The sequence below is a fragment of the Furipterus horrens genome, unplaced genomic scaffold, assembly GCF_987537825.1.
Source record: "Furipterus horrens unplaced genomic scaffold, mFurHor1.1.pri manual_scaffold_4, whole genome shotgun sequence".
In the NCBI taxonomy this organism is placed as follows: domain Eukaryota; kingdom Metazoa; phylum Chordata; class Mammalia; order Chiroptera; family Furipteridae; genus Furipterus; species Furipterus horrens.
This window is the reverse complement of record NW_028327174.1, coordinates 201828258-201840783: the sequence shown is the minus strand read 5'-3', so window position 1 is coordinate 201840783 and position 12526 is coordinate 201828258. Positions and strand designations below refer to the sequence as shown.

At 54.6% G+C, this 12526-nt stretch overlaps 1 protein-coding gene across 1 annotated transcript in view; it reads left to right on the top strand.

Annotated features, from left to right (window-relative positions):
• Positions 1-12103, top strand: part of SETX (senataxin) — a 51544-nt gene extending 39441 nt beyond the window's left edge. The window contains exons 19-26 of the mRNA XM_090274932.1: positions 206-355; positions 1191-1298; positions 3383-3570; positions 4135-4227; positions 5907-6071; positions 7007-7105; positions 7961-8048; positions 11297-12103. Coding sequence (XP_090131058.1) covers positions 206-355; positions 1191-1298; positions 3383-3570; positions 4135-4227; positions 5907-6071; positions 7007-7105; positions 7961-8048; positions 11297-12022 — 1617 coding nt within the window. The 3' untranslated portion in view covers positions 12023-12103. The remainder of the gene's footprint in view (positions 1-205; positions 356-1190; positions 1299-3382; positions 3571-4134; positions 4228-5906; positions 6072-7006; positions 7106-7960; positions 8049-11296) is intronic.
• Positions 12104-12526: the final 423 nt, after the last annotated feature.

Below are 12526 nucleotides of genomic sequence, written 5' to 3'. Positions count from 1 at the left end.
GCGCCGCAAGGCAGTGTGTTTTTCTGGAGCTTTCTGATTACCTTGAATGTTTGCTGTTTTCCTAGATTGCGGGTCTCCCCTTACGTTGACTAAATGTTACTCTGTTCCTTACGGTACCATAAGGCGGGTGTCTTAAAGGCAGGCCTACTGTAGTCAGGAGTGGGTGCACCGCTGCATGGTGATGCACCTTTGCCTGCTGTCCCAGGTCCAAGGACGCCCGCAGAAGACCCAGAATAGCATCATCCTGGAGTCGCACATCATCTGCTGCACGCTGAGCACCAGCGGCGGACTGCTGCTCGAGTCTGCCTTCCGGGCACAGGGCGGCGTCCCCTTCAGCTGCGTCATCGTCGACGAGGTCAGTGAGCAGTCGCCGTACAGCCATGACTGGTGCCGCGAGGAGCCTTAGACAGGCTGCCGAGATGTGACACAGTGGTCTTGGCTTCTGATGTCACCTGCCATGACACGTGTACTCTTCCATGTTGACACAGGCTGCCAGTGACTCCCCACAGTCAAACTGCTCTTCCAGTGTAGGGGTTTGACTCATAAGGATGCCCGACTGCTCCTTCCAGACTCCTCCCACGGATGGTCAGCTTCTGCCTGCAGTATCTCAGTTTACGTTTTGAAGCACTTTTAATATTACATTGGAGAGCTCTGAGCCACAAAACTTGCCTGGTTACTCATGGAACAAATGTGTATTAGGTCCAGGAGGTCCAGGGTCCTGTAGTCACCCAGAGAAAGAGTCCAGGGATGGGCGTGAGGAAGTTACCGAGGGAACGGCATTCAGTGGAAGGGACGCTGAGTCTCACCATTGGAAGGCCGCTGAGGACTGAGGAGGAGTGTGGGGTGGGTGGGGAGAGAGAGAGAGAGAGACGCACACACATGCACACACACATGCACACGCACTCACACACACGCCATCACACACCCTAATCCCAGGTTCCGGGGCCCCGTAGCTTGTGGCTCCCAGGTTTTGGTGACACCTGAGTGGTGGCTGACCTCAAAATATGTGCGATTTTTAAAAAATTGAAGTGTTTGTTGTTTTGTTCATTTTGCTAAAGAAAACCCTTGGTTTGGGTATTTGGTGCCGGAGAGAGAGTGGCTCGGGCGTTTGTGGGCTGGGCAGCTGCACGCGGCTGGGCAGGAAGCGCAGGTGACTGAGCCTCTGTTTCCGCTCTGCGCTTCGTCTGCAGGCCGGGCAGGCCTGTGAGGTCGACACCCTGACCCCGCTCATCCACCGCTGCAACAAGCTGGTCCTCGTGGGAGACCCCAAGCAGCTGCCCCCTACGGTCATCTCCCTGGTGAGTCCCGCAGCCCCATCGCTGCGATGTGGAGGGCGCCGCTGCAGAGTTTCTCGGCGGGCGGGGAGGGTGTCTAGGTTGGATCATCATCTCTTATTTGCAGGGGAAAGTGTTGGAAAGGCTGGGAAAACAGGGTCACGGGTTGCGTCTTAAGAGCTTTTGTCTCTGAATACACCCCTTTGCACGTGGGCGTGGGTGTGGGCGTGGCGGGAGCAGCGTCAGAGGCCGGGAGACCCTGTCCTGTGAGCGTGAGCTCTTCCTTTGGGGCAAGCCGTGTGTAGCTGTTTTAAGGGCCGTATCTGACTTACGTTAGCAACATAAACACCAAAGTAATAATGAAAGAAAGAGTTTAAGAGCAAGGAAAAGAATCCCAGCCGACTGATTTGTACTTACACATGTGCCGAATTGAAGAAAACATCATAAAGGGAAGGTGTTTTTAGAACACCCTTGCAGGTTTGGAGCCCTCTGCCTTGTGGTACAAGATGCTGTCTGTGACCCTCACGCCCTCAGGAAGGGGAGGTGACAGGGAGGCGATGAGGAGCAGCTTCCCCGGGGTCCACCCTGCCCACCGCCTCCCCTGTCCCACGGGCGCTGGCTCCCAGCAGTGTGTGCCCGGCCGCGCTCAGCCGGGGGCAGGGCACGTTTCCGGGGTGTCCGGTTCAGCTTCTCGAAGGGCTGTGTCGTGGAATGGGAAGAGCTGTTTCTGGGCCTCAGCTTGGTTGCCTGATCTGGTGACTGATTTAAAACAGCAGAAAGGAGAGAAATCCATTTGGGTTTCTTTCTAATTGCCGAAGTAATACAGGCTCACTGAGGAAGCTCAGAACACAATCACAAAGCTGAGTTCCTCGACCTCCTTCTAGGGAGGATAAGTGAACAGGTCAGTGAGTACCTGCGCAGATCTGTGGGCACGTGTGTTCACGGTCTCCCCTTCCTCGGTCTGCGGTTCCTGGTGTCGGCCTTGTTCAGCTGCTGGGCCGGGGGCCGGGGGTGACAGTGCAGAGAGCAGGCTGCCGTCCCTGCCCTCACGGAGCTCACGTCCCCGGGGGTAACATGCACGGACGTGTCCCTCTGCGGGTGTCAGACAGTTATCAGGTTTGTGTGCACGCACACGTAGGGTTCAGCTTCGTGACAGGTTCGTTTCCTCCCAGTCGGTAAGCAGATCAGGAACACCCTTCCACGTCAGCATGCAAGTCCACGTCATCTCGGGGGGTGGACGCAGCTTTCTCCTGGAGCAGATCCATCACCTCGTATAAGTCCTTTTTATTTTTCCCAGAGAGAAGATTCAAAGTGGGGTTTTGGCTAAGTTGAATAACCATTTTGGCGAGGGGGGGGGGTAATAAATGAAATTGTCAAATGTCTGATATTTGTTCTATTTAGTTAAAATCACATACACAGGCATCTGTTACTTAGAAGCTGTGCCTTTTGCCCCGTTTGCAGTTGTGGGGCGTCCTCGGTGCCCGCCCCCCCCCCCCATGAGGACTCCTTAGTGCAGTTTCCAGAGCACATTTCTGCTCCCAGAGCACTGGATACACTGCGCTCCATATCCTGGGATGATGCTGACATTGAAAAGTACATGGCAGGGTACAGCCGTGGTAGCATTTGTCAGGCGACTGGCTCTCAGGTTGCGGGCGTAAGTCATGCTCAGGCGCGTGAGGTCGCCTTGGAGGGGAACGAAGCAGCGGGTCTTTATAAAGGGCTTGTTTACAGTGATGTTGAGTGTTTGTGTTGAGACCATGTCCTGGAAATAATTGTTAAGATCTGTTATTTTTTATCTTTTCATCACTGAGTCAGGTGACCTCTGTTAGCATCAAAAAAGCCTCAGCCGTGGTCATTCACAAAGCCCTGTCTCTTTCCTGAGCGGTGTGCGGGTTTTCTATATGAGGAGAAAATGCCTCACTTTTATGGTCAAGCTCCGTGGCTTTTCAGGGGCCAGGGAGAAACACCTTCTCTCTCTGGCTCCCTGGTTGTTGGTGATGGCCCCTGCACCCCACCAGGGCCAGGTGAGAGCCCAGGGATGGTGTCTGTGACCGTGGGGGAGGGCTGGCGGAGTCTCAGAGAGGGCTGCTCTGTTCCGTCCCTGGCAGAAGGCGCAAGAGCACGGCTACAACCAGTCCATGATGGCCCGCTTCTGCAAGCTGCTGGAGGAGAACGTGGAGCACAACGTGAGCAGCCGGCTGCCCGTCCTGCAGCTGACCATCCAGTACAGGATGCACCCCGACATCTGCCTCTTCCCCTCCCACTACGTCTACAACAAGAACCTGAAAACCAACAGGTGCGCGCCCCTCATTGCCTGCTGGCGGCGTCTTTGTAGGGTTTGCTGCTTAGAAGAGCTGTTTTACTGTGTTCTTGTCATAAAAAGATTTAGAAGTTTTCTCTGTGAAAAGTCGTGCTGATTGTGGCAAACGCAGGTAAGCGAAAAAAGAAGGGTGGAGAGTGGCCGATGTTCATACTGCCCAGAAGTAGTCACTGCTAACGTGGTGGCGTGTCTCCTCCAGTCCTTGTGCCGTGCGCGTCTTTTTAGTTTGTTGTAACTCGGGAAGAAAATCGTAGCATGTGTACATAGTATTATTCAGTGGCTTGCTTTTTTAAATGTCCTGTATCATCAGTAACTTTCCAGTTGTAATGATGTTTTAATTACATCGCTCATTCTCCGTAGCACTAGAAGAGAACTAAAAAAGTTGTTTTGGTACTTTTCACTGAAGTACATTTCAATAAAAAGTCTTCCTTGGGCCCTTCTTTTGCCTAGCTTCTTCCTCTACAAGGAAGATGGTAATAATGAGTGGGAGCTGTGGCGTGGAGCCTGCCTTGTGTTCTGAATGGGGCTGCTCTTTTGCAGGGTGACCGAGATCGTCCGGTGTTCGTCAGATTGGCCGTTCCAGCCCTACCTGGTGTTCGATGTCGAGGATGGATCAGAAAGACGGGAAAACGAGTGCGTCCTTCTCTGTCCCCGTCCCTGGGGGTCCTGGGGCGGCCCCGGTGTCCCGTTCACATCTTTGCTCAGCACACTGTCCATACACCTCTCTGGCTAACGGCAGTGCACAGTCAGTTTCATTTAGCTAGATTCTTAGTAGCATCTCCTTTTAAAACAATAAACTACTGACGTCTTTGTCTGCGTATGGCAGCCTTGGGGCTCTTCAGTGTACAGTGGGGGTGACACTGCCTGCTGCGTGGTGTGGCCGCTTGGGCAGATCCATGCCGAGGCCCAGCGCTGGAGCAAGGTGCTTAGGGTCCAGCAGGCGGTCACCGAGGTGGCTGATCATGCCGGGCGGGTTAGGTGCTATGAAGGATCCACACAGATTCAGCTGACGTAGGTGTGAGACGGGGCGGACAGGACACACGTGTGCTACGTAGCTCGGCTGGTCCGTGGTGCCAGCAGAAAGGAGTGGCAGTCACTAATGGGGCACCCAGAGGAGCCAGGGCTTGTTGGGAGTGAGCAGAGCACTGGTGGTCTGTGCACGTGCAGGCACTGCCCGTGCAGGAGGGCCGGGGGCAGTGCGGACTCCCCTGGGTGCTGAGCGCCGTGGGGCGGGCTGCTCCCGAAGGTGGGGGAGGTAGAAGCAGTTGGCCGGGGTCTGCAGTGCCCGGGGCATTGTGGGAGGGAGCAGAAGGTTGAGAGAGGAGCTCCATCCCAGGAGGAATGTTGGCCTGAGAGGTGACCAAGCAGAATAGAAGTCTGAAGGCCGGAAGAGCCAGTTGACTGGGTCACCTGTGGAGTGAGTCTCGAAGGTGGGGTGGTGGGCATTCAGGGCTCTTGAATTAGCGGGACAGGTGCAGGGTCCCCAGTGCCCCCGCCCATCACACCCGGTGCGGGACTGAGGGAACGTGTGCTGTGCGGGAGTTGAGTTGGGAGCGCAGGGAGAGGTCAGCGAGGGGTACAGTGAGGACTGGGCCACTGTAAGACCCCGTCGGTCATCTCTAGGGGCCACATCACATGAGTCTGTGGGGGTGGCATCCCCTCCGTCGTGGGGTGCGTGATGGGCACGGCCGTGGTGGGGCTTTGACAAGATGGTGCATCTGCCCTGGCCGGGTGGCCCATTGTCCCACGCAGCAAAAGGCTGCAGGTTCCATCCCGGTCAGGGCACAGGCCTGGGTCGCGGGTTTGGTCCCCGGTTGGGGCGCGTGCGGGGGGCACCCTGTCTGTGTCTCACACCGGTGTTTCCCTCCCTCCCTCTCCCCCTTTCTCTTTTCCTCTGTCTAAAATCAATAAAACATATCCTCAGGTCAGGATTTAAAAAAAAAAAAAAGAGACTACGTCTAAAGCACTTCCTCGGTGTGTGGGAGAGAGCGGGTCTTCACTGTCCATGTCGTCTTCATTGTACTTTTGTTCTCATAACCGCTGTCCCTGTTGTAGTAGGTGTGTAAGAAATCGGTGCCTGAACCTCAGCTGACAGACTCTCCTCTCTTACGACTTTGTTTCACCAGGCAGTCATTTTTGTACTTACGCACACGTACGATACTCAGGGTCTGTATGACGGCCTTACTGGGTCGCTGCTGAGGGAGTGCTAATGAGGCCTCCCTGCCTGGCTTTCCTGTAATGGAAACAGGGGACCTTGGGTTAGCGGTCGGACTGCTGCTAGTTGTAACGTGTTCTTTGTCCGTCTCATTCAGCTCATACGTAAACGTTCAAGAAATAAAAGTGGTCATAGAACTGATGAAACAACTCAGAGACATACGGAAGGAGATCAGTTTCCGGAACACGGGCATCATAACCCATTACAAGGCTCAGAAGGTGATGATTCAGAAGGAGCTGGACAAAGAGTTTGAAGGAAAAGGGTGAGGCCTCTCTGTGCACAGACGCGTTCGGTTTTCCTGTTGAATCAGGGAGACGAGGGGTGGCAGGGAGGAGACGTGGGCAGGGGTTTCAGACGGGGCGGTCCTGCTCGGGGCGCTGCGCTGGGGGCGGGGGCGCATGGAGCCCTGCGGACGGGGCCTGCCGCGCGTGGGGTGCTGACCGTCAGGTGGTACCCGACCTTGGGACTGACCGTGACGCTCTCCGGGCCGCTCCCTCATTTAGTTCCATGACCTGTTAACCTCAACTCCAATTCTAGCGAGACGCACGAAGTCACATTGTCACTTAGAAAAAGTGACTTAACCTTTTTAGTGTGTTTGTGTATAGGTCAGAGGTCATGTTTTTGTCTACTTTTTACCTCAACAGTAAAAAGTTAAATATTGGAAACACACAAACTACCTAATTGACTAGAAAGCATAGAAATTTTGAACAGATCTATATAAAGTAAAGAGAGTTAGTAATCAGACACTTCCCAACAGGTTTTGTAAGTGGATAAATAAATTTTGGTGCACCCATACAGATATTTGTCATAAGAGGAAGGAAACTCTTGATACCTGTGACAGCGTAGGTGGGCCTCAAAAACATGCCAAAGGAGAGGAGCCAGACCCAAAGGCCTTGTGGTGCGCGGCTCTTTCTCTGAGATGCCCAGCGTGGCAGACGCCACAGCGCCCGAGAGATGCGTGGTTGCCAGGGCCTGGGCGGGGGGCGGGGCCCGAGACAGGGTTTCTCTTCCTGGGTGATGGGAACGTGGGATTAGTGGCGATGGTAGCACGACGCAGTGAATGTACCTAAAAATGGTTTCACGTTACGTGAGCTACGTAAATATAGATACCACGCAAAAGTTTCTGAAGAACACTGCTATATGAGTATGTGTGTTTAATGGGTATCTTTTTCCAGTAAACGTTTCCCTTGTGAACAGGCAGGCAGAAGTGGATACTGTGGATGCGTTTCAGGGCCGTCAGAAGGATTGCATCATCGTCACATGCGTCAGAGCGAACAGCATGCAGGGCTCCATCGGGTGAGTAGCTGTCATTGTGGAGTCTTCAAGGCGTGACATTGATCCAGTGTCGGTTCTGCTTGTCTCGGTATCTTGTATATTAATTCGTGACACAGTGCGAATCTGCTGTTTCATTTAATAGGAGTAGATAAATCGTTGGACCAAGTGTGTTTGCAGGGGTCAGCTTACTTACCAGAGATGCTAAGGGCACTTAGGGGCGGGGCGGGGCGGGGGGCGACAGACAACGCCCTTGAGTCTCGGTGCCCTGAGGTTTCTTCCTCTCATGAGTAGCAGATGAAATTTATAGGTTGTTGTTAAATATGTTTAATGGCCCTTAAAGAAAACAGTACTCAAAGCTGCCTCTGTCCCTACCTGGGAGAGGCTGCATGTGCAAGCGGGGACTTGTAAACTGGCCGCTCTTTCCCAGCTGCGTGGGCACATCACCGGGCCCGTGCGCCAGTTCTGTTACACTTCCGGGCTCTCCTCTCATCTCCTGTGACGTTTGTGTCTGTGCTGGGTCCACAATACTTTAGTGTTCTCAAGGCATTTACATTTAAGAATAATTGATCTAGTCTCGTTTTTAAGATTTCTATCAGGCTTAGAAATCATGTTAAAATTTCGAGTATCTCATTCAAGTCAGAATAGGAAATTGACAGAGGCATCCCTTTGAAGGAAGCACTGGGTGTTGGTTTGCTGTTTCTCAGGGGGTCGTGTCTGTGCCAGGTACCCTGTATTGGGGAGAAGAGGGAGCAAGCACTGACTTCTAGGTGGAAGGAGCCCACAGAAGACGATCGAAAATACTGCCTGTGTCTCCCCTACATTGATAACACTGAGTCACTCTGCAGAGACAAGTAACTTTTTTTTTGGATTGTCTAGATTTCTGGCGAGTTTGCCGAGATTGAATGTCGCCATCACACGTGCCAAGTATAGCCTCTTCATCCTCGGACATTTGAGAACCTTGATGGTAGGTACCTCCTAGGAGAGCAGAGGGCTCCCCGGGATTGGGCTGAGGTTAGTTTCTCTCCTGCATCGGTGTGGAAGTGGGGTCAGGGGCACGTGGAGACGCGAAGTCGAGAGCCTCTCAGCAGCCGCCAGTCCTCCCGCAGCTTCTCCCGGGGTGTGCACATCTACACAGAGGCCTCTCGGGGGGGTGGCGAGAAAACTGCATCTGCATCCTAGGACTGTTAGAGGGCATGCAACGCGTTAGGGGAGGTGAGCGTGGCCGTCGTGGGCCCGGCTTGACGCCACGGTGCGGGTGCGAGCAGGCGCTTGGGCTGCCTCCTGCCCAGGCCCTTGGCGCGGGGCTGCTGCGTCCCGGGAAGGTGACGGGGGACCCGGTCGGTAGACAGAAATGCAATGCCATTTGCTGATGCCACGGCCAGGCAAGAGTACATGTTTGCTACTAGTCTCACAGTGGGTAGGAGAGAGTTCCCTGGTTTGGTGAGCACCACTAGAGGGCACTCCAGCCTCGTCTTCCTCTTTCAGCTCCTGCAGCTCTGGGGTCTTCAACTTCGGGTGTTTGTGTACCCCCTTGAAGTAAATTTTTTAAAGCTGTGTACCTCCTGTTTTTAAGTACTGCTAAAGGCTTTTTCTGATGTATTGTAATTATTGACATTTTAAAATGAAGCTTTTGAAAGTAAATATACATCACTCTTAAGTGCATGCAGTGAAATAGAGATTAGCATTATTTCTGGTCTTTGACATTGAATTTCCATTCAGTCTTGGTGAGGATGAAATTCAATGAGATAATACATTTTTCTAATTAAAAACGTTTCTATTAATCTCACTGTTGCTTCTCTGCCACACAAATTTATAAACTGTTCATAACTGTTTGTGTAAACTGTGAAGGGTACACGAAACCGCTCTGTGATTTTTTTGGAAATTCCTGTGAATCTATAGTTTCCTTAAAGTAAAAGTTAAAAATTTTATTTTTTCCTGTGACCATAAGGATCTGACTTAAAAAATGATTCACTGTCCACTGAATAATCTGTTTCAAGTACTGTTTTTATACAGTTGAGTTTTGATAATGTTTAAACCTGAGAAGTAAAATGTTACCACAGCTGTTTCTTAGTGGTGCCCATATTGAAGGAGCCTTCATGGGCACCCTGATTTGTACTGCCCCCTTTATCTGGCACCTAGGGGTTTGCATGTGCCTGGACAGTGCACCCTATAGTCAGGTCTGGGGTGGACGAGCCCACTGTGGTAGAGAAGGGAGGAAGGGGTGGAGGGCAGGGATGCCCACAGGGATGTGGGAAGCTGAGTTTGGAAATTGATTCCTGCACTGTGTTCTTACCCCCCACCCCCGCTCCCCGAAAATCTTTGCGAGCCTTGAGGGCCACGTGGACAAACTTGAAGACCACTGCCCTCTGGCTGTGACGGTGTCTGCACTCCCTTCGTCATTGGGATGGTCCAGCTTCTTGTGCCCTCGGGGCTGCTTTGCGTCCTTGGTCTTTAGCTCAGCCTCCCTGTGGAAACAGGGTCAGTCATTAGGGCACTTGGTGTCCTCTGAGAGGCCAGGACTTCTTGCCCCTTCGCAAACCTGTGTTCACGACCTTCGGGGGTTGGGTTACAGCCCGGGTTCCGGTGCAGTAGGCTTGGCCGCGATGTGTCTCAGCCACAGCTTGCGAGTCCCAGGGCTGTCCTGTCCTGGTGAAGGAGGTGGAGCCACGGAGCCTGTCTGGCGCCGCGTGTGCGTGACTGGCCTTAGAGCCACCGCCCGTGGGCCCCGCATGGCCACCGGCGTCGGTCAGTCCAGGAGGCCGTCAGCGACGACGTGTGTCCTTATTAGGTGTGCTCCCAGGAAACTGACCCAGCACTTGATTTCTGCTTAAAACTTTGGTTTTGCATTGGTTGAAGGAACCTTTTTAGATGTATTTAGACAGATTTTTACCATATCACGCGTGCTGATACGTAAAAGAGAAAATGAAAACACAGTGACTGGGTTCAGTCCTACAAGTAACTCCCTCTGGTATTGAGCGCGCATTGTCCAGTGCAGGATGCGTGTCCTTGCCTGAGCGCAGACAGCTGGGGGGCCAGCGGGCCCGGGGCCTCGGCCACCGCGGTCTGTCGGGCCCTCTCCCGACCCTGCCTCTGTTCCCCAGGTTCTTGACTGGGGCGGCTCTGCCTGGTCAGGTGTCGGCGGGCAGGTTTCCAGGCGGGAGCTGGGACGCAGGCCTTTTTGCAGTCATTCGTTTTCTCCGAGTCTGGGGGTGGTCGCTTAGCCCTGGCTGCCGCTCCTCCAGGGGTCCGTGCTCAGTGCCACTCTGGGCCATGAGGCTCCGGCCTCAGGACTGGGACGGTGTGCAGCAGGGAGCATTTAGAATCAACTACATAAAACATGGCTGTTTACAGATGAGCCGGGTGCAGGGAGGTCCAGTGGCCTGGGCCCGCGTAGGCAGCGAGCCCTCGTCCTCCGCCTCCTGGACGGCAGCACGTGGCCCAGGGCAGCTGTGCGTGTCTGTCTTTCTCCCTCGTGCTCCTCTCCTCCTCCTGCTTCCTACTGAGGAAACCACCACAGGGACGGGAGGGGAGACATGCCGTCAGTCAGTGGGGCGGTCGGGGGCTTCTTTCCTCAGTGACACCTTCGTAACCTTGGCTCCTCTAGGAAAGAGGCAGAAGGCAGCCCGGCATACGTCCTTGTGGATTAAGACGGTTTAGCCCTTCGGAGTTCAGGAGGCCTTCTGGAATTCAGTGAAAGCTATGGACTTCTAAAACAGTCACAGGCACTCAAAAGTTAGGGCTTTCTGAAGCCAGAGCCTTCCTGTTTTGATGTCATTAGCCTGGCCAAGAGACCGGTGAGACTGGACCTGCAGCACCCAGGGAGCTTCCGGGGTGACGGAGGCTCTGCCCGCACTGTCAGTACACTGGTTGCTGGTCACCGGAGGCTGCTGAGCACGTGAAACGTGGCTGGCACCCCTGAATTCTGCATTGTATTTCATTTAGTTCATGGAAACAGAAATAACTTCCTGAGGTCGCCGCCCGGGTGCGGAGCTGCCTGCGGCCACTCTTCCTCCCCCGGTGACTTCTCTCTGCGGGGCTGATCGGGCTGCATGTGACTGGTGTTTCCTGTCACCCTGTCTAAGTAATGGGTTCTGGAGACTCTGTTCACGAAAACGTGCTTCTTTCTTTGTTCAGAAATGAAGCTGGAGCTGCCTGCGTCCCGGCCACGAGTGTTGGGTGGGGTGTAACTTTCTCCCTTCTCTTGGTTTCAAGGACAATCAGCACTGGAACCACCTGATTCAGGACGCGCAGAGGCGGGGTGCCATCATCAAGACCTGCGACAGGAACTACAGACACGACGTGGTGAAGATCCTGAAGCCCATGCCCACGCTGCAGCGGAGTGAGACCAACCCTTCGCCCCCGGCCCTGGAGGGGCCCAGCGTCCAGGGCAGCTCGCCCAGCAGCAAGCCGGACAGTGACGGGATCAAGGCGACGCTGGCGCCCGGCGTGTACCCCACCCCCCCTGACCCCAAGGAGGCTGCTGTTGCTCTTGCTGCAAAGGACCCCGAAAGGCCTGTCAAGGAACAGCTTCGGGACCCACGACTGCTCAAGAGGATGGGCCTGAGCACGGAAGCCCCAGGGAAATGCCCGAGGGACCCAGAGCCCTGGAGCCTCCAGCATCTCGGAGCAACGCCCCCCTTGGGAGAGCCCAATTTCCCTGTGAGCCCCCAGGCTCTGGGAAGCACCTGGGAGTGGTTCCCGGCCGCAGGGAGCAGCCACAGATCTCAGGAGCCTCCTGCTGCTGGCCTGGGTTCCGCCAATAAAAGTACGTGTGGCCAGGAATGGGAGCTCAGCCGCCAAAGAGACACCAGGGCTTTCTGGGACGGGGACCGGGAGACGGCTAGCTCTGGGAGCCATCACACCAGGAGGAACTCCGGCTGGGACAGCAGGCGGCCGAGAGAGGAGGACAGCATTTCAAAGAAAAGACGGCTGCAGTAAAGCCGGGACGTGCCGGCCGGCCCCGAGCGCAGTCGCTAACCGGAGGTGACCGGCTGATGAGACTGCAGATGCGACGCGTGTTTTCCTTCGATGGGCTGCTGTGCTGCCGCCGCCTCTCTGCAGCCCGCCGGCCCCTCGGGACTTGTGTCCGTTGCAAAAACTGCAGGGGCACGTGTGTGTCGGCGAGGGTGCCCTCGCGGCCGCAGACTGAAGTGCTGGACTCTCGTTCTCCTACGGGAAGGCTGGGCCAGGCTGGAGTGAGGGCGGTGTCGGTGGGCGTGTGTATTTGTACAGCGAATAGCAAACCCTTTTAAGGTTTAACCTAGTAGACTGCTTTCCTTCCGCCCGCTTCAAATGTTGATTATTTTCACCCGAACCAACTTTATTTTAAAAGGGAAGGAAAAGCAGGAGGGCAGGTCCCCTCAGCCCTTGTTGTGAGACAGTTCTGACAGGTCGGGCCATGTCTCCCCTGCGGCCCGGTCACCAGGCAGCCCGGGAGCCACG